The sequence below is a fragment of the Pecten maximus genome, chromosome 12 (genome assembly GCF_902652985.1).
Source record: "Pecten maximus chromosome 12, xPecMax1.1, whole genome shotgun sequence".
NCBI lineage: Eukaryota > Metazoa > Mollusca > Bivalvia > Pectinida > Pectinidae > Pecten > Pecten maximus.
In genome coordinates, this window is record NC_047026.1 from 39,670,843 (window position 1) to 39,698,520 (window position 27,678).

Consider the following 27,678-nt stretch of genomic DNA (forward strand, 5'->3'; position numbering starts at 1 on the left):
TAAATGTTTTGTCTCATTTACTCAAATAGTTATTAGATCACACAGCATGTCCATCGAAGTAGAGGGGTGACCAAAGAACCGGGATTAATTACAGATATTAATTGAAATTTCAATTACATGTAGACAGTGTGTATACATTGGTTTCCCAATGCATGATCAGGGCCTAGCCTGTCCACGTGTACATGTACATGTTATTGTCATCTGAATGAGAGTGGAATGTATATCATGAAGCCCCTGTGTCTGTGCATGCATCTCAAGGATTCTCGTAGGCGCATGCACAGCCACATCGGCTCACACACCCCAATCCCTCGCACGTTCATTCCTAACTATGACATGGACCAGGATACATGAGTCCCCACTGATGGTTCCCAACTACCTGGTAAGACAGCACAACATATAAATATATAAATATATATAATGCGCTTCTATTATATAGTATCATATATGCGTATTATATAAATTATATAAAGAACCTACTTTTATATCAGTTATGTCCATTGGACTTATACTTGTCATATTTATATTTGTAGGCTCTATATTTACCAGAAATATATAAAAGAAAACCCTACTACAGAGTTTGTGTTGTGATATACGTGTCCTCACAAGTCTAAATACATCTAAATTTGTTTTTGCAGTTAATTTGTATACATATATTCTTGCATCACAATGGACAATAAATAGATACATATACCGCATTTATCCTCAAATAAGCCCCACCCACTCATGTAAAAGGTAAGTATTACTGTTTGGGGAGGGTTTATTGTTGAACCACTTTTAACTTACTATTATAAACTTAATGATGCTTAAAAATGAAGAAGAGGGCTTATTTGTGGGCTGGGACTTATTTGGGTATAAATACAGTACATTCATAAAACCAATACATGCAAGAGAAGGCAAAATTTGTGTTCACTGCGACACTATCAAAACCTGATCCCAAATATCCTGTCTGCTGTATCATGAGTTTATCCTGACCTGAGAAAATGGTTGAGAATGAAAGCTTTTTAACTCAATGAAGATTTAGAACTTCCAGCATCAGAGGCTCAATTTGACTGGCGTTTACTTGTAGAACGATTTTCGCATGTTCATCTCCGATTTTTTGTAGTTCGTTGAATTTACGCAACAAACTTGAAAATACTATGTGTGCATGCAGGTAACTGAAACTTGATTCTAGATAATGTTTGAGCAGTAAAATGTATTTGTCCTGCAAGTCTGAAACTTCATGGCGGTGTTCAAGATTTACTCCGTCAGGTCTGAAAATGATCATCACTTGCAGAATAGCCATAATATACTCGTCATCCTGAGCAATAGCCTTAAGGCTACGACAGTATGAAGTGTGATTATCATGTAGCTGATTATGGCCGGTCGCCTGTTTCAGTATGTTTGTTGGAATGCTACCAGTTGGCGTAAGCCATGCATCATTTTCTACATCGTAGAAGTTGACAGATCGCAACAACAAAGTGTTAAGCACACATGCCTTCAGAGCTGCAATTTGATTTTCTTGACTTAGTTTCTTGAAATCACTTAATAATTTCACAAACTTGATTAAGCGACGCACAGCAACCTCTGAGTTGTTGACAATATCGTTGAGATTGGAGTAGTTTTCCTCCTGGTTGACATGCTGCTCGACAGCATAGCTTGCTAGAGTCTCCTTATATGCCATGGTTACATCACTGACGAGTTTTTTCTCATCTGCGGTGAGAGTACGATAGAGGAGGGGATCACTGGGCAACATGTCACGTTTGATGACAACATCCAGAGTCTCATTAGGAAAATGGACAGGAGGGGGGGCGGGGCCTCTTGGTAAGCGGTTACTTTCATCTTCTGCAAGGTTTGCATTAGCTTCAGAACTTGAAGCTTCAGGTTCTGGATCTGAAAGCGGTTCATCTTTGATGACAACATTGTCCATTTCAAAGTTTTTCTGAACACACTGCTTCCTGGCACGATTCATCGAAACCTTCTGCATGCGTGCTTTTCTCTCATTGTCATCTGTTGGATAGTAATAGAATGCGTGGTAAGATAAAGGTATACATGTAGGAATTCATTGTCGTCTGTCAGATAGGAATAGAACAGGGAGGTAAGTAAACGGTATACCTGTAGGATTTCATTGTCGTCTGTTAGATAGGATCAGAATGAGAGGTAAGTAAACGGTATACCTGTAGGATTCATTGTTGTCAGTCAGATAGGAACAGAACGGGGAGGTAAGTAAACGGTATACCTGTAGGATTCATTGTCGTCTGTCAGATAGGAACAGAATGAGAGGTAAGTAAACGGTATACCTGTAGGGATTCATTGTTGTCTGTCAGATAGGAACAGAACAGGGAGGTAAGTAAATGGTATACCTGTAGGATTCATCGTCGTCTGTCAGATAGGAATAGAACAGGGAGGTAGGTAAACGGTATACCTGTAGGGATTCATTGTTGTCTGTCAGATAGGAATAGGAACAGAATGAGAGGTAAGTAAATGGTATACCTGTAGGATTCATTGTTGTCTGTCAGATAGGAATAGAACAGGGAGGTAAGTAAATGGTATACCTGTAGGATTCATTGTCGTCTGTCAGATAGGAACAGAATGAGAGGTAAGTAAACGGTATACCTGTAGGGATTCATTGTTGTCTGTCAGATAGGAACAGAACAGGGAGGTAAGTAAATGGTATACCTGTAGGATTCATTGTTGTCTGTCAGATAGGAATAGGAACAGAATGAGAGGTAAGTAAATGGTATACCTGTAGGATTCATTGTTGTCTGTCAGATAGGAACAGAACAGGGAGGTAAGTAAACGGTATACCTGTAGGGATTCATTGTTGTCTGTCAGATAGGAATAGGAACAGAATGAGAGGTAAGTAAACGGTATACCTGTAGGGATTCATTGTTGTCTGTCAGATAGGAATAGGAACAGAATGAGAGGTAAGTAAATGGTATACCTGTAGGATTCATTGTTGTCTGTCAGATAGGAATAGGAACAGAATGAGAGGTAAGTAAACGGTATACCTGTAGGGATTCATTGTTGTCTGTCAGATAGGAACAGAACAGAGAGGTAAGTAAACAGTATACCTGTAGGGATTCATTGTTGTCTGTCAGATAGGAATAGAACAGGGAGGTAAGTAAACGGTATACCTGTAGGGATTCATTGTTGTCTGTCAGATAAGAACAGAACATTTTCGTAGATTTTTCATTTTGTGATACTCATACACTGAAAAAACTGATGAACTTCACTACTTACCAAGTATCATTTCTCTCTTCATCCCGATTTGGTAGCATTTATCTAACCGACAGAATGGACAAAACCGTCTGGTTCTAACATCTATACTGCAGTTTCCTTGGAATAAACACTTAAGTGACTGAAAATTGAAAATGAAATTTAGTCGATTTAGATAATATTGTTATTTGTTATGAGATCCCACAGGGACCTTGGCACACACAATTAATTTTCTTAGTAGTCAATTACACTGAATCCAAGATGGCATCTCAGAGGACACCTACCCCTAAAGGACACTCCTACCTTTCCTCAGATAAAGAGGATGGGTGTGCTAATTGAAACATATACAATATGAATCCCCTCAACATTGACATATTCATGTAACAAAAGATAACAAGAGGCCCATGGGGCCTGTATCGCTCACCTGGTTGGATTAGACCAAATGTCAAAATAATGTAAATGTTCATGTTCAATTCGTTTTATTTGTCAATCTCAAACAATGCTATATATGGTTATAGTGTGGGGATCCTAACTGCTTTAAAGAAATATCGAAGTCCAGACTCTCTAAGGGTCTGAAAGACCTCAAGAATTGTTTTTAGAACATCCATTCATAACTTTTTTACTAGTAGCGATTTAAAAGAATTACCTCTATTTTCCCTATTGGCCCCGCCCCTTTGGCCCCTCGGGGGTCGGAAACACCATTTATGCAAAATCTGTTCCCCTTCCCCAAATGATGTTTCTGACCAAATTGGGTTAAAACCCTTTCATAACTTTATGACAAGTAGCGATTTAAAGGAATACCTCTATTTCCCTTATGGGGCCCTGCCCCTTTGGCCCCCAGGGGTCAGTCACCATTTATGCAAAATCTGTTCCTCTTCACCCAATGATGTTTTTCATCAAACTGGGTTCAAATCCATTCATAACTTTATGACTAGTAGCGATTTGAAGGAATGACCTCTTTTTCCCCTATGGGGCCCTGCCCCTTTGGCCCCTTTGGGGTCAGAGTCACCATTTATGCAAAATCTGTTCCCCTTCCCCCAAGGATGTTTCTGACCAAATTGGGTTTAAATCCTTTCATAACTTTATGACTAGTAGCGATTTGAAGTAATTACCTCTATTTCCCCTATGGGGCCCCGCCCCTCAGGCCCCTTGGGGGTCAGAGTCACCATTTATGCAAAATCTGATCCCCTTCGGCCAAGGATGTTTCTGATCAAATTTGGTCAAAAGCCAATAAGAACTTTTTGACTAGTAGCGATTTGAAGCAAATGTTGATGGACGACGGACGCCGCACCATGGCATAATAAAAATTGTCAACATTGCTAAAAAATCAAAGTGTCGAAGCCACTGACTTATAGGTGCTGCGCATGAGGGATTGAAATACAGGAGAAAAGCAAATATATAAAATGTCCTTTAATGAGAAGACATTTTTATTGTTTTTTAAGTGCCATCCTGGATGTTTTACTGATGGTTATTCTATGTCATTTTAAAGAAATGTATTGACTTTAAAAAGGCTGTGGTTGTGTTAAAGTTGTGATGAACAGTGAAGAATTATGCTTTTAAACTTCATTTGAATTGGCATACCATAATTAAGTTTAATTCTTAGATCGATTAATCCGTGATGTCCATTATATTTCTTGATAAACCACATCCCAATTCCCTATATATGATTCCTGTGAATTACTCACCCAGTTAATTTTCGTTCCTAAGTTTTTGAATTGTACTCAATTTACTGCTTTTTTTCTCTCCGTGTAAAAACTTATCTGTATCCTGTTTAGAGATCTGACAACTTTCGTTAGAATCTAGAAACTTGTCTCGGAAATTTGATCCCGTCCAATGAATTGGTCTACCATATCCTGTTCCAGTGACTTGTTGAATTGCACGTTCATGTTATATACTTTGTGCAAACATTTCACTATCAACTGATTTAAAACATGCAACCTATTTATTGCTATCGCAATCTCTGTTGCGGAAAAAATAGGTTATTGCTATTGTAATCTCTGTTGCGGAAACAAGCTAACTTTAGGTTTCGCCTCATAATCACTTCAACCAACTCAGCCAGTGACTTTCCGATGTCGGATCAACTAGAGTGTATACGAGTTACCCCTCCTCGCATAAACAAGGAAGCAAGCCTAATAATTTGCACAGAAAAGAGTTCAGAACACTTAGCAATAAAACAGGTCATTGTGTACGATTTAAGCTGTTTTTCTATAGTTTATTTAAATTCAACAAATGTCTTCAAATATATAAAAGCGTGAATTATATTACTTAATCACAAACAAATACTTCGCGGAAGGAGACAAGATTATCTAGTGTGTTGTTAGTGTTTTTTAGGAAAAATTATTTCCGGCCCCATCCTGAACGCCTTGGGATTTATCATTGAAAAAAGCGACATTTTGATTCCACAGAGAGTTTCGAAGGAATTTGTTCTAGCAAAATTTGGCGATGACCGCTTAAGGTTGCTGTTTCACAGCATCTAAAAACATTGCTAAATATCATAACAAGTGATAATAATTTGGATTAAGAGTTTAAACGAATAGAGCTACCAATATATGTATCCAATAATTAAATCAGTTGGTAAAGCAAGGACAATGAACTTTTATCATAGTAAGAATTACTTCAATTTGGATCCAAGGAAATTGAAATACAAATTCATTCAAGAGATCATGGTTGTGAATAAGTGTATGAAGATTTAGGACAATCTATACATGATTAATGAAATTGGTAGTCAGAGGACGTTAAGACATCTATACATAGATAATAGTTGTAGGTAAGTGTTTGGAGTTCCAGGACTATGAGAAGACTTATAAGGTTGGTAGAGCAAGGGCAGTGGAAATCTATTTATAGTAACAGGGCCTAATTTTAACCCCAGGTGACTGAAACCTGAACTTGTACAAGAGATGATGACTTAAGTATATTAAGTTTCTGATCAGGACAATCAGGTAATCAATGAAGTCTGTTGAAAATTGACTTCAAAAATCTATTTATAGTAGCAGTAACCTCAATTTGGCCCCAGGAGGGTGAAATGCATTTTTGTACAGGAGATGATAGTCATATGTAAGTGTACGAAGTTTCTGGATAATTGGAACATTTAATGAAGTCCATAAATAATGCACATGGACTTTTTCCCATATGAATTGTTTTATTAAAAGTATCCCTTTTTTGTTTTTTAAACCACACAGTGTGCTAATTAAGTAGAATACAGTATATTAACAGAAATAAATCTTTGCAGAATTAATGAGGAGAATGGATTTATTCGTATAGAAGAACATAAGAACAGATGTGGGCAACACAACTTCTACAGTATATATGCCTAATATAGGGTTTGGGGCAAAAGGAACTGAACTGACTCAAAAAAGCAGAAAATGACATCTAAAAGTAAAATATAGATTGGAAAAGAACTCCAGGATAAAACTTCTTATTCCTCCCTCCTAGTAAAACCTGTATAAACATATCAGTATTCCTCCCTCCTAGTAATACCTGTATAAAAATATCATCATTCCTCCCCCCTAGTAATACCTGTATAAAAATATCATGATTCATCCCTCCTAGTAATACCTGTGTAAAAATATCATTATTCCTCCCTCCTAGTAATACCTGTATAAAAATATCATTATTCCTCCCTCCTAGTAATACCTGTATAAAAATATCATTATTCCTCCCTCCTAGTAATACCAGTATAAAAATATCATCATTCCTCCTTCCTAGTAATACCTGTGTAAAAATATCAATCTTTTCCCACAAATCCCTTAAATACCCCAGGGAGCTTCAATCCATCATACGGTTGGGTTATATGAGTGCAAAGAACTCAGCTAAGAGATTTCATAACACAGAAATATATATAAACAACTAACAACACAGAAATATATATAAACAACAAACAACACAGAAATATATATAAACAACTAACAACACAGAAATATACATAAACAACTAACAACACAGAAATATATATAAACAACAAACAACACAGAAATATATATAAACAACTAACAACACAGAAATATATATAAACAACAAACAACACAGAAATATATATAAACAACTAACAACACAGAAATATATATAAACAACTAACAACACAGAAATATATATAAACAACTAACAACACAGAAATATATATAAACAACAAACAACACAGAAGCATATATAAACAACTAACAACACAAGAAATCTAGGAATGGAAGTATATATATCATTTGTGGTATATAATCAGGTCAGTTCTACCGATTATTGGCCACATCAATGGTGTACGATTATTGGCCACATCAATGGTGTACGATTATTGGCCACATCAATGGTGTACAATTATTGGCCATATCAATGGTGTACGATTATTGGCCATATCAATGGTGTACGATTATTGGCCACGTCCGATTATTGGCCATATCAATGGTGTACGATTATTGGCCACGTCCGATTATTGGCCATATCAATGGTGTACGATTATTGGCCACGTCCGATTATTGGCCATATCAATGGTGTACGATTATTGGCCACATCAATGGTGTATGATTAATGGCCACATCGATGTTGTTCTATTATTGGCCACATCAATGGTGTACGATTAATGGCCACATCAATGGTGTACGATTATTAGCCACATCGATGTTGTTTTATTATTAGCCACATCGATGGTGTTCAATTCTTTGCCACATCAATGGTGTTCAATTCTTTGCCACATCGATGGTGTTCAATTCTTTGCCACATCAATGGTGTTCAATTCTTTGCCACATCAATGGTGTTCAATTCTTTGCCACATCAATGGTGTTCAATTCTTTGCCACATCGATGTTGTTCTATTATTGGCCACATCAATGTTGTTTAATTATTAGCCACATCGATGATGTTCAATTCTTTGCCACATCAATGGTGTAAAGCATAAGAGTTTATGACACTCTAGGCAACGTATAAAATTACAGCCAATTCTCTGCTCTATAGGTATACGTGATTCCAAATGAATCGATACTGAGGCTTAAAATGACATTAGTCAGCTTATTAATTCTTCAATGCTCCTCTGACAGTGTATGCAGCGAGTAGCATCAGGTGCATTAACAAGGCCTTCCTTTAATATCTTCTTGGGAAAAAAAACACTGTGTTGTTCATATAGAGATATTATATTACTGTATTTCCTTGCATGTCTAGCTAGTTCATTGAAGAAGTATATCCTGCATGTAAAGATGATTAAACACAACCTACAAGATATATATGATTAATTTACTGGCTTTCAAGTTAAGTGGTTACATAAATCATTTGGTTTTATGGAATTCTAAAAACATTCTCTTTAATAAAAAAAAACGAGGTTGATTACTCAGATATCATCTATGGAATAAGTGTATTTTATGGTAATTGATAGAAGATTAAATTGCCTACCTGCCACTTTCAAGCACTCATTGTCACAATCTTAATATGACTGTTTTCACTTAAGGTCAGAAACAAAAGCAAAAGGATAACACACAAATGACAAGAGGCCCAGAGGACCTGTATTGCTCACCTGTATACTTTGGTTTGGTTTGTTTTTGTTTAACGTCCTATTAACAGCCAGGGTCATTCAAGGATGTGCCAGGTTTTGGTGGTGGAGGAAAGTTTTTTTTTGTTTTTTTTTGTTTAACGTCCTATTAACAGCCAGGGTCATTTAAGGGCGTGCCAGGTTTGGAGGTGAAGGAGAGCCGGAGTACCCGGAGAAAAACCACCGGCTTACGGTCAGTACCTAGAAACTGCCCCTCGTAGGTTTCAAACTCGCAACCCAGAGGTGGAGGGCTAGTGATAAAGTGTCGGGACACCTTAACCACTCGGCCACCGCGGCCCCACTTGGATACTTCAGTAATCATAGCAAAAATATCTTACAATACAATTATTTTTCTACCTTTTTTGCTGCATCTTCCAAATATGGTTTGAACCAAATATGGACAAATTCTGTCATACTTCAAGAAGGAATTAATCAAGGGAGCCACTCTCCATTTAAATATGTTAACACTTGTTCTCCTTTGCCCAATAATGCTTCAGACCAAATTTCATCAAAATCCATTCAGGCATTTGGGACCAGTAGGGATTTAAAGGAAATCTTGACAGACGACGGACGCTGCTCCATGGCATAAGTTCTCTGGCACTTCCGGGCCAGGTGAGCTGAAAACTACCAACCCTCAACCCCTATAAAATGAACTACTCACCTTAAACCCCTATAAAACAACCTCCCATCCTTCAACTCCTATAAAATGACCTCCCATCCTTCAACCCCAATAAAATGACCTCCCATCCTTCAACCCCAATAAAATGACCTCCCATCCTTCAACCCCTATAAAAATGACCTCCCATCCTTCAACCCCAATAAAATGACCTCCCATCCTTCAACCCCAATAAAATGACCTCCCATCCTTCAACCCCTATAAAAATGACCTCCCATCCTTCAACCACAATAAAATGACCTCCCATCCTTAAATCCCTATAAAAATGACCTCCCATCCTTCAACCCCAATAAAATGACCTCCCATCCTTCAACCCCTATAAAACAACCTCCCATCCTTCAACCCCAATAAAACAACCTCCCATCCTTCAACCCCTATAAAACAACCTCCCATCCTTCAACCCCTATAAAATGACCTCCCATCCTTCAACCCCAATAAAATGACCTCCCATCCTTCAACCCCTCTACAAATGACCTCCCATCCTTCAACCCCAATAAAATGACCTCCCATCCTTCAACCCCTATACAAATGACCTCCCATCCTTCAACCACAATAAAATGACCTCCCATCCTTCAACCCCAATAAAATGACCTCCCATCCTTCAACCCCTATACAAATGACCTCCCATCCTTCAACCCCAATAAAATGACCTCCCATCCTTAAACCCCTATAAAATGACCTCCCATCCTTAAACCCCTATAAAATGACCTCCCATCCTTCAACCCCAATAAAATGACCTCCCATCCTTTAACTCCAATAAAATGACCTCCCATCCTTCAACCCCTAATAAAATGACCTCCCATCCTTTAACTCCAATAAAATGACCTCCCATCCTTTAACTCCAATAAAATGACCTCCCATCCTTCAACCCCTATAAAACAACCTCCCATCCTTCAACCCCTATAAAATGACCTCCCATCCTTCAACCCCAGTAAAAATGACCTCCCATCCTTCAACCCCAGTAAAAATGACCTCCCATCCCTTCAACCCCTATAAAATGACCTCCCATCCTTAAACCCCTATAAAACAACCTCCCATCCTTCAACCCCTATAAAATGACCTCCCATCCTTCAACCCCTATAAAACAACCTCCCATCCTTCAACCCCTATAAAATGACCTCCCATCCTTCAACCCCAATAAAATGACCTCCCATCCTTCAACTCCTATAAAATGACCTCCCATCCTTCAACCCCAATAAAATGACCTCCCATCCTTCAACCCCTCTACAAATGACCTCCCATCCTTCAACCCCAATAAAATGACCTCCCATCCTTCAACCCCTATACAAATGACCTCCCATCCTTCAACCACAATAAAATGACCTCCCATCCTTCAACCCCAATAAAATGACCTCCCATCCTTCAACCCCTATAAAACAACCTCCCATCCTTCAACCCCAATAAAATGACCTCCCATCCTTCAACCCCAATAAAATGACCTCCCATCCTTCAACCCCAATAAAATGACCTCCCATCCTTCAACCCCTATAAAATGACCTCCCATCCTTAAACCCCTATAAAATGACCTCCCATCCTTCAACCCCTATAAAATGACCTCCCATCCTTCAACCCCAATAAAATGACCTCCCATCCTTCAACCCCTATAAAATGACCTCCCATCCTTCAACCCCAATAAAATGACCTCCCATCCTTCAACCCCTCTACAAATGACCTCCCATCCTTCAACCCCAATAAAATGACCTCCCATCCTTCAACCCCTATACAAATGACCTCCCATCCTTCAACCACAATAAAATGACCTCCCATCCTTAAACCCCAATAAAATGACCTCCCATCCTTAAACCCCTATAAAATGACCTCCCATCCTTAAACCCCAATAAAATGACCTCCCATCCTTCAACCACAATAAAATGACCTCCCATCCTTCAACCACAATAAAATGACCTCCCATCCTTCAACCCCAATAAAATGACCTCCCATCCTTCAACCCCAATAAAATGACTACTAACCTTCAACCCCTATAAAAATGACCTCCCATCATTCAACCCCTATAAAATGACCTCCCATTCTTCAACCCCTATAAAAATTACCTCCCATCCTTTTTGACAGGTGAATAGTCGTCAACCACCTCCAGATACCAATTAAAATTACAGGTAAATCACATCTGTGAGCACTTCAATCAATGACATGGTTGTCACCCTGAATAATCGGTAATTGTGAAAGTCTTCGAAGTGTTTGTTTAGGCTGCTGCTTTTTGAGAAAACATGATGGCAGCGAAGTTTGACCATGTCAGTTTCCAGAATAGACAGGTTCTGGATTATATTGTTTAAGAAGTAAAATTAGACAGGGGCTGGTTTTGACAAATTATAGTGTATTTTAACATGTATTCATGTACTTACTACAAATTGAAGACTTACCTGGTCTTTCAAAGCATTTCGTCGAAAAAATGCCTTGCACGACTCGCAGGTAACTGCATTGAAGTTGTATCCTAGGGCTTTATCCCCACAGACCAGGCAGTATTTTTCATGTTTTAACTTTTTGTATTTTTTGACAGGAGAGTTGTTCGTCACAGACCCCTCCTTGTCACTGTGGTAACTGGAATATGTGTCAGTCACACTAGAACTGCTTGATGGAAGTGAGTTGTCCATTTCTGATTTAGGTGTGGCCATCTGTGAGGGACCAGGTTTTATGTCATGGCTTAGAAGGCCGACGGGTGGATTCCCCACAACTTCACCCGCCCCACTGCTTGATGAACTCACATCCAGTTGAATGGCCTAGAACGAAAAAAACACAGATAAACCATCATCATTATGCAACATTGAGTTTCAAATCACCTATAGCTAATTGAGGCTCAACCTTGTTGTACTGATTTCCAAGATCATTCTCACGTATTGATTGACAAAAATTCAGCTACTAGTTCAGTGTTACTTGTATGCACAACTTCACACTAAATCTGTTGATCAGTGCCCTAGAACCAATTCAGATATTGCTTTGAGCACTTTTTTGGCTCATCTATAGATATGTATATGGAAAGTATAAACATCAGTCATTTCCTACACACACCCTACACCTAGTGTAGAGAATGACTCTCCAGAGGTATCCTCACACACACCCTACACCTAGTGTGGAGAGTCACTCTCCAGAGGTATCCTCACACACACCATACACCTAGTGTGGAGAGTCACTCTCCAGAGGTATCCTCACACACACACACCCTACACCTAGTGTGGAGAGTGACTCTCCAGAGGTATCCTCACACACACCCTACACCTAGTGTGGAGAGTCACTCTCCAGAGGTATCCTCACACACTCTACACCTAGTGTGGAGAGTCACTCTCCAGAGGTATCCTCACACACACACACCCTACACCTAGTGTGGAGAGTGACTATCCAGAGGTATCCTCACACACACCCTACACCTAGTGTGGAGAGTGACTCTCCAGAGGTATCCTCACACACACCCTACACCTAGTGTGGAGAGTGACTCTCCAGAGGTATCCTCACACACACCCTACACCTAGTGTAGAGAGTGACTCTCCAGAGGTATCCTCACACACACCCTACACCTAGTGTGGAGAGTGACTCTCCAGAGGTATCCTCACACACACCCTACACCTAGTGTGGAGAGTGACTCTCCAGAGGTATCCTCACACACACCCTACACCTAGTGTGGAGAATGACTCTCCAGAGGTATCCTCACACACACCCTACACCTAGTGTGGAGAATGACTCTCCAGAGGTATCCTCATACACACCCTACACCTAGTGTGGAGAGTGACTCTCCAGAGGTATCCTCACACACCCTACACCTAGTGTGGAGAGTGACTCTCCAAAGGTATCCTCACACACACCCCACACCTAGTGTGGAGAGTGACTCTCCAGAGGTATCCTCATACACACACACCCTACACCTAGTGTGGAGAGTGACTCTCCAGAGGTATCCTCATACACACCCTACACCTAGTGTGGAGAGTGACCCTCCAGAGGTATCCTCACACACACCCTACACCTAGTGTGGAGAGTGACCCTCCAGAGGTATCCTCACACACACCCTACACCTAGTGTGGAGAGTGGCTCTCCAGAGGTATCCTCACACACACCCTACACCTTGTGTGGAGAGTGACTCTCCAGAGGTATCCTCACACACACCCTACACCTTGTGTGGAGAGTGACTCTCCAGAGGTATCCTCACACACACCCTACACCTAGTGTGGAGAGTGATTCTCCAGAGGTATCCACACACACACACTACACCTAGTGTGGAGAGTGACTCTCCAGAGGTATCCTCACACACACCCTACACCTAGTGTGGAGAGTGACTCTCCAGAGGTATCCTCACACACACCCTACACCTAGTGTGGAGAGTGACTCTCCAGAGGTATCCACACACACACCCTACACCTACTAGCCTAGTGTGGAGAGTGACTCTCCAGAGGTATCCTCACACACACCCTACACCTAGTGTAGAGAGTGACTCTCCAGAGGTATCCTCACACACACCCTACACCTAGTGTGGAGAGTGACACTCCAGAGGTATCCTCACACACACCCTACACCTAGTGTGGAGAGTGACTCTCCAGAGGTATCCTCACACACACCCTACACCTAGTGTAGAGAGTGACTCTCCAGAGGTATCCTTACACACACCCTACACCTAGTGTGGAGAGGTACTCTCCAGAGGTATCCACACACACACTCTACACCTAGTGTAGAGAGTGACTCTCCAGAGGTATCCTTACACACACCCTACACCTAGTGTGGAGAGTGACTCTCCAGAGGTATCCTCACACACACACCCTACACCTAGTGTGGAGAGTGACTCTCCAGAGGTATCCTCACACACACCCTACACCTAGTGTAGAGAGTGACTCTCTAGAGGTATCCACACACACACCCTACAGCTAGTGTGGAGAGTGACTCTCCAGAGGTATCCTCACACACACCCTACACCTAGTGTAGAGAGTGACTCTCCAGAGGTATCCTCACACACACACCCTACACCTAGTGTGGAGAGTGACTCTCCAGAGGTATCCTCACACACACCCTACACCTAGTGTGGAGAGTGACTCTCCAGAGGTATCCACACACACCCTACACCTAGTGTGGAGAGTGACTCTCCAGAGGTATCCTCACACACACACCCTACACCTAGTGTGGAGAGTGACTCTCCAGAGGTATCCTCACACACACCCTACACCTAGTGTGGAGAGTGACTCTCCAGAGGTATCCACACACACACCCTACACCTAGTGTGGAGAGTGACTCTCCAGAGGTATCCTCACACACACACTACACCTAGTGTGGAGAGTGACCCTCCAGAGGTATCCTTACACACACCCTACACCTAGTGTGGAGAGTGACTCTCCAGAGGTATCCTCACACACACCCTACACCTAGTGTGGAGAGTGACTCTCCAGAGGTATCCTCACACACACACTACACCTAGTGTGGAGAGTGACTCTCCAGAGGTATCCTCACACACACCCTACACCTAGTGTGGAGAGTGACTCTCCAGAGGTATCCTCACACACACCCTACACCTAGTGTGGAGAGTGACTCTCCATAGGTATTCTCACACACACACCCTACACCTAGTGTGGAGAGTGACCCTCCAGAGGTATCCTCACACACACCCTACACCTAGTGTGGAGAGTGACTCTCCAGAGGTATCCTCACACACCCTACACCTAGTGTGGAGAGTGACTCTCCAGAGGTATCCTCACACACACCCTACACCTAGTGTGGAGAGTGACTCTCCAGAGGTATCCTCACACCGCCCTACACCTAGTGTGGAGAGTGACTCTCAAGAGGTATCCACACACACACCCTACACCTAGTGTGGAGAGTGACTCTCCAGAGGTATCCTCACACACACCCTACACCTAGTGTGGAGAGTGACTCTCCAGAGGTATCCACACACACCCTACACCTAGTGTGGAGAGTGACTCTCCAGAGGTATCCTCACACACCCTACATCTAGTGTGGAGAGTGACTCTCCAGAGGTATCCACACACACACACCCTACACGTAGTGTGGAGAGTGACTCTCCAGAGGTATCCTCACACACACCCTACACCTAGTGTGGAGATTGACTCTCCAGAGGTATCCTCACACACACCCTACACCTAGTGTGGAGAGTGACTCTCCAGAGGTATCCTCACACACACCCTACACCTAGTGTGGAGAGTGACTCTCCATAGGTATTCTCACACACACACCCTACACCTAGTGTGGAGAGTGACCCTCCAGAGGTATCCTCACACACACCCTACACCTAGTGTGGAGAGTGACTCTCCAGAGGTATCCTCACACACCCTACACCTAGTGTGGAGAGTGACTCTCCAGAGGTATCCTCACACACACCCTACACCTAGTGTGGAGAGTGACTCTCCAGAGGTATCCTCACACCGCCCTACACCTAGTGTGGAGAGTGACTCTCAAGAGGTATCCACACACACACCCTACACCTAGTGTGGAGAGTGACTCTCCAGAGGTATCCTCACACACACCCTACACCTAGTGTGGAGAGTGACTCTCCAGAGGTATCCACACACACCCTACACCTAGTGTGGAGAGTGACTCTCCAGAGGTATCCTCACACACCCTACATCTAGTGTGGAGAGTGACTCTCCAGAGGTATCCACACACACACACCCTACACGTAGTGTGGAGAGTGACTCTCCAGAGGTATCCTCACACACACCCTACACCTAGTGTGGAGATTGACTCTCCAGAGGTATCCTCACACACACCCTACACCTAGTGTGGAGAGTGACTCTCCAGAGGTATCCTCACACACACCCTACATCTAGTGTGGAGAGTGACTCTCCAGAGGTATCCTCACACACCCTACACCTAGTGTGGAGAGTGACTCTCCAAAGGTATCCTCACACACACCCCACACCTAGTGTGGAGAGTGACTCTCCAGAGGTATCCTCACACACACACACCCTACACCTAGTGTGGAGAGTGACTCTCCAGAGGTATCCTCACACACACCCTACACCTAGTGTGGAGAGTGACCCTCCAGAGGTATCCTCACACACACCCTACACCTAGTGTGGAGATTGACTCTCCAGAGGTATCCTCACACACACCCTACACCTAGTGTGGAGAGTGACTCTCCAGAGGTATCCTCACACACACCCTACATCTAGTGTGGAGAGTGACTCTCCAGAGGTATCCTCACACACACCCTACACCTAGTGTGGAGAGTGACCCTCCAGAGGTATCCTCACACACACCCTACACCTAGTGTGGATTGTGACTCTCCAGAGGTATCCTCACACACACCCTACACCTAGTGTGGAGATTGACTCTCCAGAGGTATCCTCACACACACCCTACATCTAGTGTGGAGAGTGACTCTCCAGAGGTATCCTCACACACACCCTACACCTAGTGTGGAGAGTGACTCTACAGAGGTATCCTCACACACACCCTACACCTAGTGTGGAGAGTGACTCTCCAGAGGTATCCTCACACACACCCTACACCTAGTGTGGAGAGTGACTCTCCAGAGGTATCCTCACACACACCCTACACCTAGTGTGGAGAGTGACTCTCCAGAGGTATCCTCACACACACCCTACATCTAGTGTGGAGAGTGACTCTCCAGAGGTATCCTCACACACACCCTACACCTAGTGTGGAGAGTGACTCTCCAGAGGTATCCTCACACACACCCTACACCTAGTGTGGAGAGTGACTCTCCAGAGGTATCCTCACACACACCCTACACCTAGTGTGGAGAGTGACCCTCCAGAGGTATCCTCACACACACCCTACACCTAGTGTGGAGAGTGACTCTCCAGAGGTATCCTCACACACACCCTACACCTAGTGTGGAGAGTGACTCTCCAGAGGAATCCACACACACACACACACACACACACACACCTAGTGTGGAGAGTGACTCTCCAGAGGTATCCTCACACACACCCTACACCTAGTGTGGAGAGTGACTCTCCAGAGGTATCCTCACACACACCCTACACCTACTAGCCTAGTGTGGAGAGTGACAAATTTCACAACATCACTCTCAAATTTTACCTTAATATGATCCTGATATTCGTACATAAAAGAATATCACCTGTGAGAAGAAAATACTTCATATATATTGCAATTTTGTTAATTGCTGAAGTAATAAGATGTTATTTTGTGATTTCTCAAAATCTACATTTTTGTTATTGATAACACCAAAATACACATTTCCCCCCATTTACATTGATATATTACTTCATGACTGAGATGTCTATACTACATATATATAATACAACTTTATTACATTTTTACCAGTGAAATATCAAAAATTATTCATTCTATAAAAGTGATATTTTTCACTAGTGAAAAATATCACTTTTGCTGATTTGACCAATCAAATTAATGATTAGAAAATACCAAAATAATTGACCAATCAGAAAGCCCGACATATATGTCAGCACCTGGACAGGGGGAACAACTTTTTTTGTTTATATTAGGCCTAGTTAGCATACGGGGGAGGTTTTTCGTTGATAAAAAAATGTAATAAACAGAATATCTAACAGTGTCTTCAGTAATACCAAATATATTTCACTCGTGTGGCTATTATTTTGATATTTTTCACTCGTGCTGCGCACTCGTGAAAAATATCAAAATATTAGCCCCACTCGTGAAATATATTTGGTATTACTGAAGACACTGTTAGATATCCTCTATTTCTTTGCTGGAATAACATTTTTGTATATAACTTTTAAAGTTCCGATTTCAAGAATCCATAATTTTCTTAATATCCAGATCTAGATTAGCTCAAACATGAATTCCAGATGATATTCCATACACAAATTAAACGGTGTGTTGAAATGTCCACTATGAGGTCTAAATGTATTCTAAGTTTGATTTAAGTTCTTGAGCGACATATCTAAATTCAAATTAACTTAAAAGTAAAAGGACGACCTCATCACCCGAGAAAAGTGAATGGCCTAGTCCCATATTCCCAACACATCGCAGGCAAGACAACAACCAACAAGAGATCTTAGAGTGGTCGGCACCCACTATATTGAATGATCTTTATTGGTTCTATGTCAGACTGATCTTATCTCTACTTTTTCCCTTCTTTTTTCTTTTTTGATAACATGCCAGAACAAGTGGATTCTACACGTGAAGTTTGAGAAGCATCCCTCCTGTACTTTTCAAGTAATGGCGATAACAAATTTCACTTCTCAAAATTCAAGAGGGCCAACATTCAGCCATTTTGTTTTTCTGATGAAAGATCTAAACTCAATTGGCACAACTAGGCATGAAGGTGTACCTATACATGTAAGTTAAGGAATATCTCTGCAGTGCTTTTCAAGAAATAGCAATAATTATAAATTGACATACTTCATTTCTCAAAATCCAAGATGGTCGCCTGTCAGCAATTTAGATTTTCTGATCATAAATCTAAATTTAATTGACACAACTAAGGACCAATGCAAGGGGTACCTACAAATGAAGTTAGAGGAATATCCCATCAGTACATTTCAAGAAATAGCAATAACAATCTTAAATCCTAAAACTCTGAGATGTCTGTCCGTCAGCCATTTTGTTTTTCTGACCAAAAATCTATATTGAAATAGCACAACTAAAGACCAAGGGGAACCTACACATAAAGTCTGAGATTTATCCTTCCAGTTTCTCTTCAAGAAATAGCAATAACAATCTTAAATTCTAAAACTCCGAGATGTCTGTCTGTCAGCTATTTTGTTTTTCTGACCAAAAATCTATATTGAAATAGCACAACTAAAGACCAAGGGGAACCTACACATAAAGTCTGAGATTTATCCTTCCAGTTTCTCTTCAAGAAATAGCGATTTATATCAAGGATTGTTAACGGACAGACAGACAACAGACCGACAACAGACAAATGAAGGACAGGCGTTCACGACGGACAACGGACGCAGGTTGATTTGAATAGCCCACCGTCATCAGATGGTGGGCTTAAAATAAAAGACGAAAGTCTTACAAGGGTTGAGTTGTGTTGTAATTTGTTGTCATAAGTACTAGATCTATTTATTTATCTGAACATGTTAACATTTTCTGTTAGACCTAAATATATCCAAATTGGTTCAAAATGTAAAACCGTTCGTTATGTTAATGGTGAAACATATAGATTTTTCTTTTATAAATTAAACCAGACCCTCAGAGCAAAGCTCAATTGGTTAAGTTTGAAATACTGATTTTTTGAAAAGCATATTAGTGAAATTAACAACAGTAGCTACATTGTACATGTAAATCTGATCAAAAGTTCAACTTCTGGAAATCAAATTCATACGTTGATTACTGCTTGCATGACTACATACAGACATGAAAATGTTAATCCTTTCCCATACTGGCCGCTTACCCAATATGTATGCATTGCCCTTTTCTGTTTACATGTGTGTACTACCAGCTGGTGGCTATATAGCCATATAAACTTATCTTTCCTGATTAAAGTTGACCTATATAGAATATATAATATGTACATGTATCAAAAATGGAGATATTTTAATGCTGTAACTAAAACTTAATTATACAAACAGAGTAGAAATAACTGTATATGCCAATTAGCATGGGTAATAGATAGATATAGCTGCACCATTAATACATGAGGTTGGTCTAAACACCTCACTCTGTTCCCATAAAAAAATTGTCTGGATTGCACGTTCAAACTGGTCAGAATTATTTCCCTTTATTATATGAATTAGGACAATCTCTTTAATCTGTGAGAGGTTGTTAAAATCAAAAAATGTTTTCCATTACACATTTAACTGTACATAGTTAAAAATAAAGAACTACAGACATTTTTAAATCAACTCCTGCTTATTTCAAAAGGGCAACAAGAAAAGTTTACAAGATAATGATATAATGTGCATTGAAATATACTGGTTTTAAAATTCAGTAATTAAGTCATTCAGCAAATATATATGTAACTATATCCTGAATGCAATGAGGTTCCAACTAGACTTACATTTATAGATCTAAAAGTCTGTGATGATTCGGATCTAGAGACAAATTAAAGGACACTGGGGCTTAATTATTGACTCTATCATATCTAATCCTTGGTGAGTCTGAGAGAGTGAGTCTGCAGCAGAGAGACAGAAGACACTGGGGCTCGTCGACCCTACCATATCAGGTCTGACAGACAAGGGACACTGGGGCTCCACCCTATCATATCAAGTCTGACAGACAAGGGTCACTGGGGCTCCACCCTATCATATCAGGTCTGACAGACAAGGGACACTGGGGCTTGACCCTATCATATCAAGTCCTGGTGAGTCTGACAGACAAGGGACACTGGGGCTTGACCCTATCATATCAAGTCCTGGTGAGTCTGACAGACAAGGCACACTGAGGCTTGACCCTACCATATCAGGTCTGACAGACAAGGGACACTGGGGCTTGACCCTATCATATCAAGTCCTGGTGAGTCTGACAGACAAGGGACACTGGGGCTTGACCCTATCATATCAAGTCCTGGTGAGTCTGACAGACAAGGGACACTGGGGCTTGACCCTATCATATCAAATCTATGTTTAAATTTTAAATGAAAGCTTTGCAGTATATCTAGATTTTGTTTTATAAGGCCTAAGCCTGCTCACTAAATTTGAACATTTGATACCCTGAGGAGTTTGAAATAATTTAGTCCTCACAATGAGTAACACTGAGGTAGCTGTGCAAGTACAGCACCTATATGATATAAAGATTCTCTACTCACAGACAGCATAAATACATTAATTATTGTAAATAGTTGCTCATGAAACAGGCACTATATATATCAAACTTGGAAGCTTTCAACTACAAGACGCCAAAATTATGCAGCAGCCAACTCAGTGTATTTCCAAGCACACAAGGAAAACATTACCATGATTATAAAGGCTGGGGTATTGCTAATGAACTTATTTTTAATTGTGCTATACAGATAAACAGTATGAGTGACTGTGTAAACAAGGGAAATCATGCACACTGGAATTGTGAAGCCAGATATCACAGGAAAAAATATACAAATCCCCACACATCTTAATAGTCAAACTTCGATGTTTCGAAGTTCAAAGGACTAACAGAAAAACTTCGAAACAGCGGGATTTCGAATTATTCATGGTTGACAATAGATCAATGTTTTCTTGATAATGACCATATCTGTTAATGTTACATTTCCTCGGTGTCTTCGTGTTGATCGTCGCCTGGCAGGCTCACATCGAAAAGTTTAGTTAATTTACCCCAAACCATTAAAAATACTTTTCATCAATTATACCTAAGCATTTTTTAATCAAACAAACTATGTATCTGTTACAAAACACTTATACCCGTCTAATAGATCAAACAAAAGTACAATGCACACTTACGTTAACGTTTTTCTGCTAAAGACACATGTGTTTACGTTAATTATGTGCATATAAAATACAGGAATGCCGATCAGTTGGAGAATGCATGCTTGAATGACAAATAACCAATTTACATGGATATTTATGTATAATTTTGAAACGTGACACTTTGAATATGAGTGAAGACATCGCTAATTGTTTTTGTTTAAAATTGATCCGCTTGTTTTACTGTTCCGTAAAATTTACTCACCACCTGCTGATTTCAATGGTGGCGGAGATCATCAAAGATACCGGAGTGATTAAATGTCATGGCTTCTAAATACACCATTTATTTATTAATTTAGTCTGATTATTAATTAACCCCATGATCGGGAGTGACAATGCACGCTATCGTTATCCCTATTGTCAGTCAGGGCATTTGTGGGAGGGGTGTGAAATCCTGCCGCGGGGGTCACGACAAACACCTGTCCAGTGTCAGTACAGGTAATTTTTTTGTTCGAATCATGAGATGTCAATTACCTATAATATCCTAGCTAACGGGCCATGAAAAAAGTTTGATACACCGAAAACTTCAATTTATAAAAATTTGAATCATACATAGGTTTGTTAGTAGCGCTATATAGTGAGGAAATTCAGGACCAAGCAAAAAGTTTGATACAGCGAGAAATCTGAATCATCGAGGTTTGACTGTATCACTAAAATAAAATTAATCTATATAGTACCACGGTAAAAGTGACCTCAATTTTGGCCCCAGTGGTTGAAACATGTATACTAGTACAGAACATCTTGTTAATATGATCATGAGTATATATAAGTATCAGGATAATCAGATAATTAATAATAGAGTAGAGATGGACCTCAATTTTGACCTCATGTGGTTCATAAAACAGCTATATGATGGTTGTAAGTGTTTTAAGTCAGTCTAATTTATAAGATAATTAGTGAAGTCAGTGGAGCAAAGACAGTGATCACCATGTGCATGGGCAGTTTTACTATGGCGCAGTCTGCCATAGTAAAAAAGTCTGCCATGCTATCTCTCTATTCAAAACTCTGATAACCTGTACGCGTTGTGAGTCCGTGAGGCATATTCACTAACTCTGTAGTGTTTTACTGACTGTACAGGTACCATGATTAGTCCAACAATCACGAGTCAGGTGACCTGTTTCTACCACAATAATATCGACTTGATTTAAAGGGAAACGAAGACAAGTATAATTGCACACATGCAAATAGAATGTACCAGTGACGTCCGGTATCTGGTGATGTGACGTCATTCGATTATTGATGACGTCAATAACAATTACAGCTCGCGATCGGGTCAAAGTTCGAATTCTTGACCAATCAAAAGACCGGAAGGTCATATACCACCAGTGGCCATGGTATATAACATATTTATCCAACAATCGGCACATTTATACAATGGCTTGTGAGTGGAAAAACACAGCGTATTGTGGTAGAAAAGTACAATACACCAGGTATCCCCACCACCCTGTCATATAAAAGTACAATACACCAGGTATCCCCACCACCCTGTCATATAAAAGTACAATATACCAGGTATCCCCACCACCCTGTCATATAAAAGTACAATACACCAGGTATCCCCACCACCCTGTCATATAAAAGTACAATACATCAGGTATCCCCACCACCCTGTCATATAAAAGTACAATATACCAGGTATCCCCACCACCCTGTCATATAAAAGTACAATACACCAGGTATCCCCACCACCCTGTCATATAAAAGTACAATACACCAGGTATCCCCACCACCCTGTCATATAAAAGTACAATACACCAGGTATCCCCCCACCCTGTCATATAAAAGTACAATACACCAGGTATCCCACCACCCTGTCATATAAAAGTACAATACACCAGGTATCCCCACCACCCTGTCATATAAAAGTACAATACACCAGGTATCCCCACCACCCTGTCATATAAAAGTACAATACACCAGGTATCCCACCACCCTGTCATATAAAAGTACAATACACCAGGTATCCCCACCACCCTGTCATATAAAAGTACAATATACCAGGTATCCCCACCACCCTGTCATATAAAAGTACAATATACCAGGTATCTCCACCACCCTGTCATATAAAAGTACAATACATCAGGTATCCCATGGCCACCACCCTGTCATATAAAAGTACAATACACCAGGTATCCCCACCACCCTGTCATATAAAAGTACAATACACCAGGTATCCCCACCACCCTGTCATATAAAAGTACAATACATCAGGTATCCCCACCACCCTGTCATATAAAAGTACAATACATCAGGTATCCCCACCACCCTGTCATATAAAAGTACAATACACCAGGTATCCCCACCACCCTGTCATATAAAAGTACAATACATCAGGTATCCCCACCACCCTGTCATATAAAAGTACAATACATCAGGTATCCCCACCACCCTGTCATATAAAAGTACAATACACCAGGTATCCCCACCACCCTGTCATATAAAAGTACAATACACCAGGTATCCCCACCACCCTGTTATATAAAAGTACAATACACCAGGTATCCCCACCACCCTGTCATATAAAAGTACAATACACCAGGTATCCCCATCACCCTGTCATATAAAAGTACAATACACCAGGTATCCCCATCACCCTGTCATATAAAAGTACAATACACCAGGTATCCCCACCACCCTGTCATATAAAAGTACAATATATCAGGTATCCCCACCACCCTGTCATATAAAAGTACAATACACCAGGTATCCCCACCACCCTGTCATATAAGAATACAATACATCAGGTATCCCCACCACCCTGTCATATAAAAGTACAATACACCAGGTATCCCCACCACCCTGTCATATAAAAGTACAATACATCAGGTATCCCCACCACCCTGTCATATAAAAGTACAATACACCAGGTATCCCCACCACCCTGTCATATAAAAGTACAATACACCAGGTATCCCCACCACCCTGTCATATAAAAGTACAATACACCAGGTATCCCCACCACCCTGTCATATAAAAGTACAATATATCAGGTATCCCCACCACCCTGTCATATAAAAGTACAATACACCAGGTATCCCCACCACCCTGTCATATAAAAGTACAATACACCAGGTATCCCCACCACCCTGTCATATAAAAGTACAATACACCAGGTATCCCCACCACCCTGTCATATAAAAGTACAATACATCAGGTATCCCCACCACCCTGTCATATAAAAGTACAATATATCAGGTATCCCCACCACCCTGTCATATAAAAGTACAATACACCAGGTATCCCCACCACCCTGTCATATAAAAGTACAATACACCAGGTATCCCCACCACCCTGTCATATAAAAGTACAATACACCAGGTATCCCCACCACCCTGTCATATAAAAGTACAATACACCAGGTATCCCCACCACCCTGTTATATAAAAGTACAATACACCAGGTATCCCCACCACCCTGTCATATAAAAGTACAACACACCAGGTATCCCCACCACCCTGTCATATAAAAGTACAATACACCAGGTATCCCCACCACCCTGTCATATAAAAGTACAATACATCAGGTATCCCCATCACTCTGTCATATAAAAGTACAATACACCAGGTATCCCCACCACCCTGTCATATAAAAGTACAATACACCAGGTATCCCCACCACCCTGTCATATAAAAGTACAATACACCAGGTATCCCCACCACCCTGTCATATAAAAGTACAATACACCAGGTATCCCCACCACCCTGTTATATAAAAGTACAATACATCAGGTATCCCCACCACCCTGTCATATAAAAGTACAATACACCAGGTATCCCCACCACCCTGTCATATAAAAGTACAATACACCAGGTATCCCCACCACCCTGTCATATAAAAGTACAATACACCAGGTATCCCCACCACCCTGTCATATAAAAGTACAATACATCAGGTATCCCCACCACCCTGTCATATAAAAGTACAATACACCAGGTATCCCCACCACCCTGTCATATAAAAGTACAATACACCAGGTATCCCCACCACCCTGTCATATAAAAGTACAATACATCAGGTATCCCCACCACCCTGTCATATAAAAGTACAATACATCAGGTATCCCCACCACCCTGTCATATAAAAGTACAATACACCAGGTATCCCCACCACCCTGTCATATAAAAGTACAATACATCAGGTATCCCCACCACCCTGTCATATAAAAGTACAATACACCAGGTATCCCCACCACCCTGTCATATAAAAGTACAATACACCAGGTATCCCCACCACCCTGTATATAAAAGTACAATACATCAGGTATCCCCACCACCCTGTCATATAAAAGTACAATACACCAGGTATCCCCACCACCCTGTCATATAAAAGTACAATACACCAGGTATCCTCACCACCCTGTCATATAAAAGTACAATACACCAGGTATCCCCACCACCCTGTCATATAAAAGTACAATATATCAGGTATCCCCACCACCCTGTCATATAAAAGTACAATACATCAGGTATCCCCACCACCCTGTCATATAAAGTACAATACACCAGGTATCCCCACCACCCTGTCATATAAAAGTACAATACATCAGGTATCCCCACCACCCTGTCATATAAAAGTACAATACACCAGGTATCCCCACCACCCTGTCATATAAAAGTACAATACACCAGGTATCCCCACCACCCTGTCATATAAAAGTACAATACATCAGGTATCCCCACCACCCTGTCATATAAAAGTACAATACATCAGGTATCCCCACCACCCTGTCATATAAAAGTACAATACATCAGGTATCCCCACCACCCTGTCATATAAAAGTACAATACATCAGGTATCCCCACCACCCTGTCATATAAAAGTACAATACATCAGGTATCCCCACCACCCTGTCATATAAAAGTACAATACATCAGGTATCCCCACCACTCTGTCATTTAAAAGTACAATACATCAGGTATCCCCACCACCCTGTCATATAAAAGTACAATACATCAGGTATCCCCACCACCCTGTCATATAAAAGTACAATACATCAGGTATCCCCACCACCCTGTCATATAAAAGTACAATACACCAGGTATCCCCACCACCCTGTCATATAAAAGTACAATACATCAGGTATCCCCACCACCCTGTCATATAAAAGTACAATACATCAGGTATCCCCACCACCCTGTCATATAAAAGTACAATACATCAGGTATCCCCACCACCCTGTCATATAAAAGTACAATACATCAGGTATCCCCACCACCCTGTCATATAAAAGTACAATACACCAGGTATCCCCACCACCCTGTCATATAAAAGTACAATACATCAGGTATCCCCACCACCCTGTCATATAAAAGTACAATACACCAGGTATCCCCACCACCCTGTCATATAAAAGTACAATACACCAGGTATCCCCACCACCCTGTCATATAAAAGTACAATACATCAGGTATCCCCACCATCCTGTCATATAAAAGTACAAAACACCAGGTATCCCCACCAGCCTGTCATATAAAAGTACAATACACCAGGTATCCCCACCAGCCTGTCATATAAAAGTACAATACACCAGGTATCCCCACCACTCTGTCATATAAAAGTACATCATATGAAAGTATGATATATATAATTTTTTTCATGAAAGTTAAAACTTGTCCATTCTGTTATATTTGAGCCCTACCTCAATGTAAAAAATTCACATCTTCAATCTACAGTACTTACATGACCAAAATGTAGGTGTCCCAGTGTCATTACGATTGTGCGGTGTTTTGAGTAATAAAATAATAAAATATACATTGAAAAATAGTCGTATACGCCCCCATGTCAGACCCATCCCATATATAGTATAAAAATTTCGACAGAATACGTGATGCATGCTGAGTTTAAGTGTACCAAGACTTCATGATCAGTGTACTCTAATGACCGCCCGGTATGAGTGTACACATACCACATCCTGAATTCCTCGAGCTCTGTTATATATACCGGAAGTAAAAACATCTATATCATCACAAACAAGTC

At 40.9% G+C, this 27,678-nt stretch overlaps 1 protein-coding gene across 1 annotated transcript; it reads right to left on the bottom strand.

The window, feature by feature from the left end:
* Positions 1–27,471, bottom strand: LOC117338828 (nuclear hormone receptor HR96-like). The gene is made up of 4 exons (XM_033900185.1): positions 27,382–27,471; positions 11,755–12,111; positions 3,220–3,337; positions 1–1,986 (listed from the first exon to the last, which is right to left on the bottom strand). The coding sequence occupies exons 1-4, from the start codon at positions 27,454–27,456 to the stop codon at positions 1,007–1,009; spliced, it is 1,530 nt and encodes a 509-aa protein (XP_033756076.1). The 5' UTR covers positions 27,457–27,471; the 3' UTR covers positions 1–1,006.
* Positions 27,472–27,678: the final 207 nt, after the last annotated feature.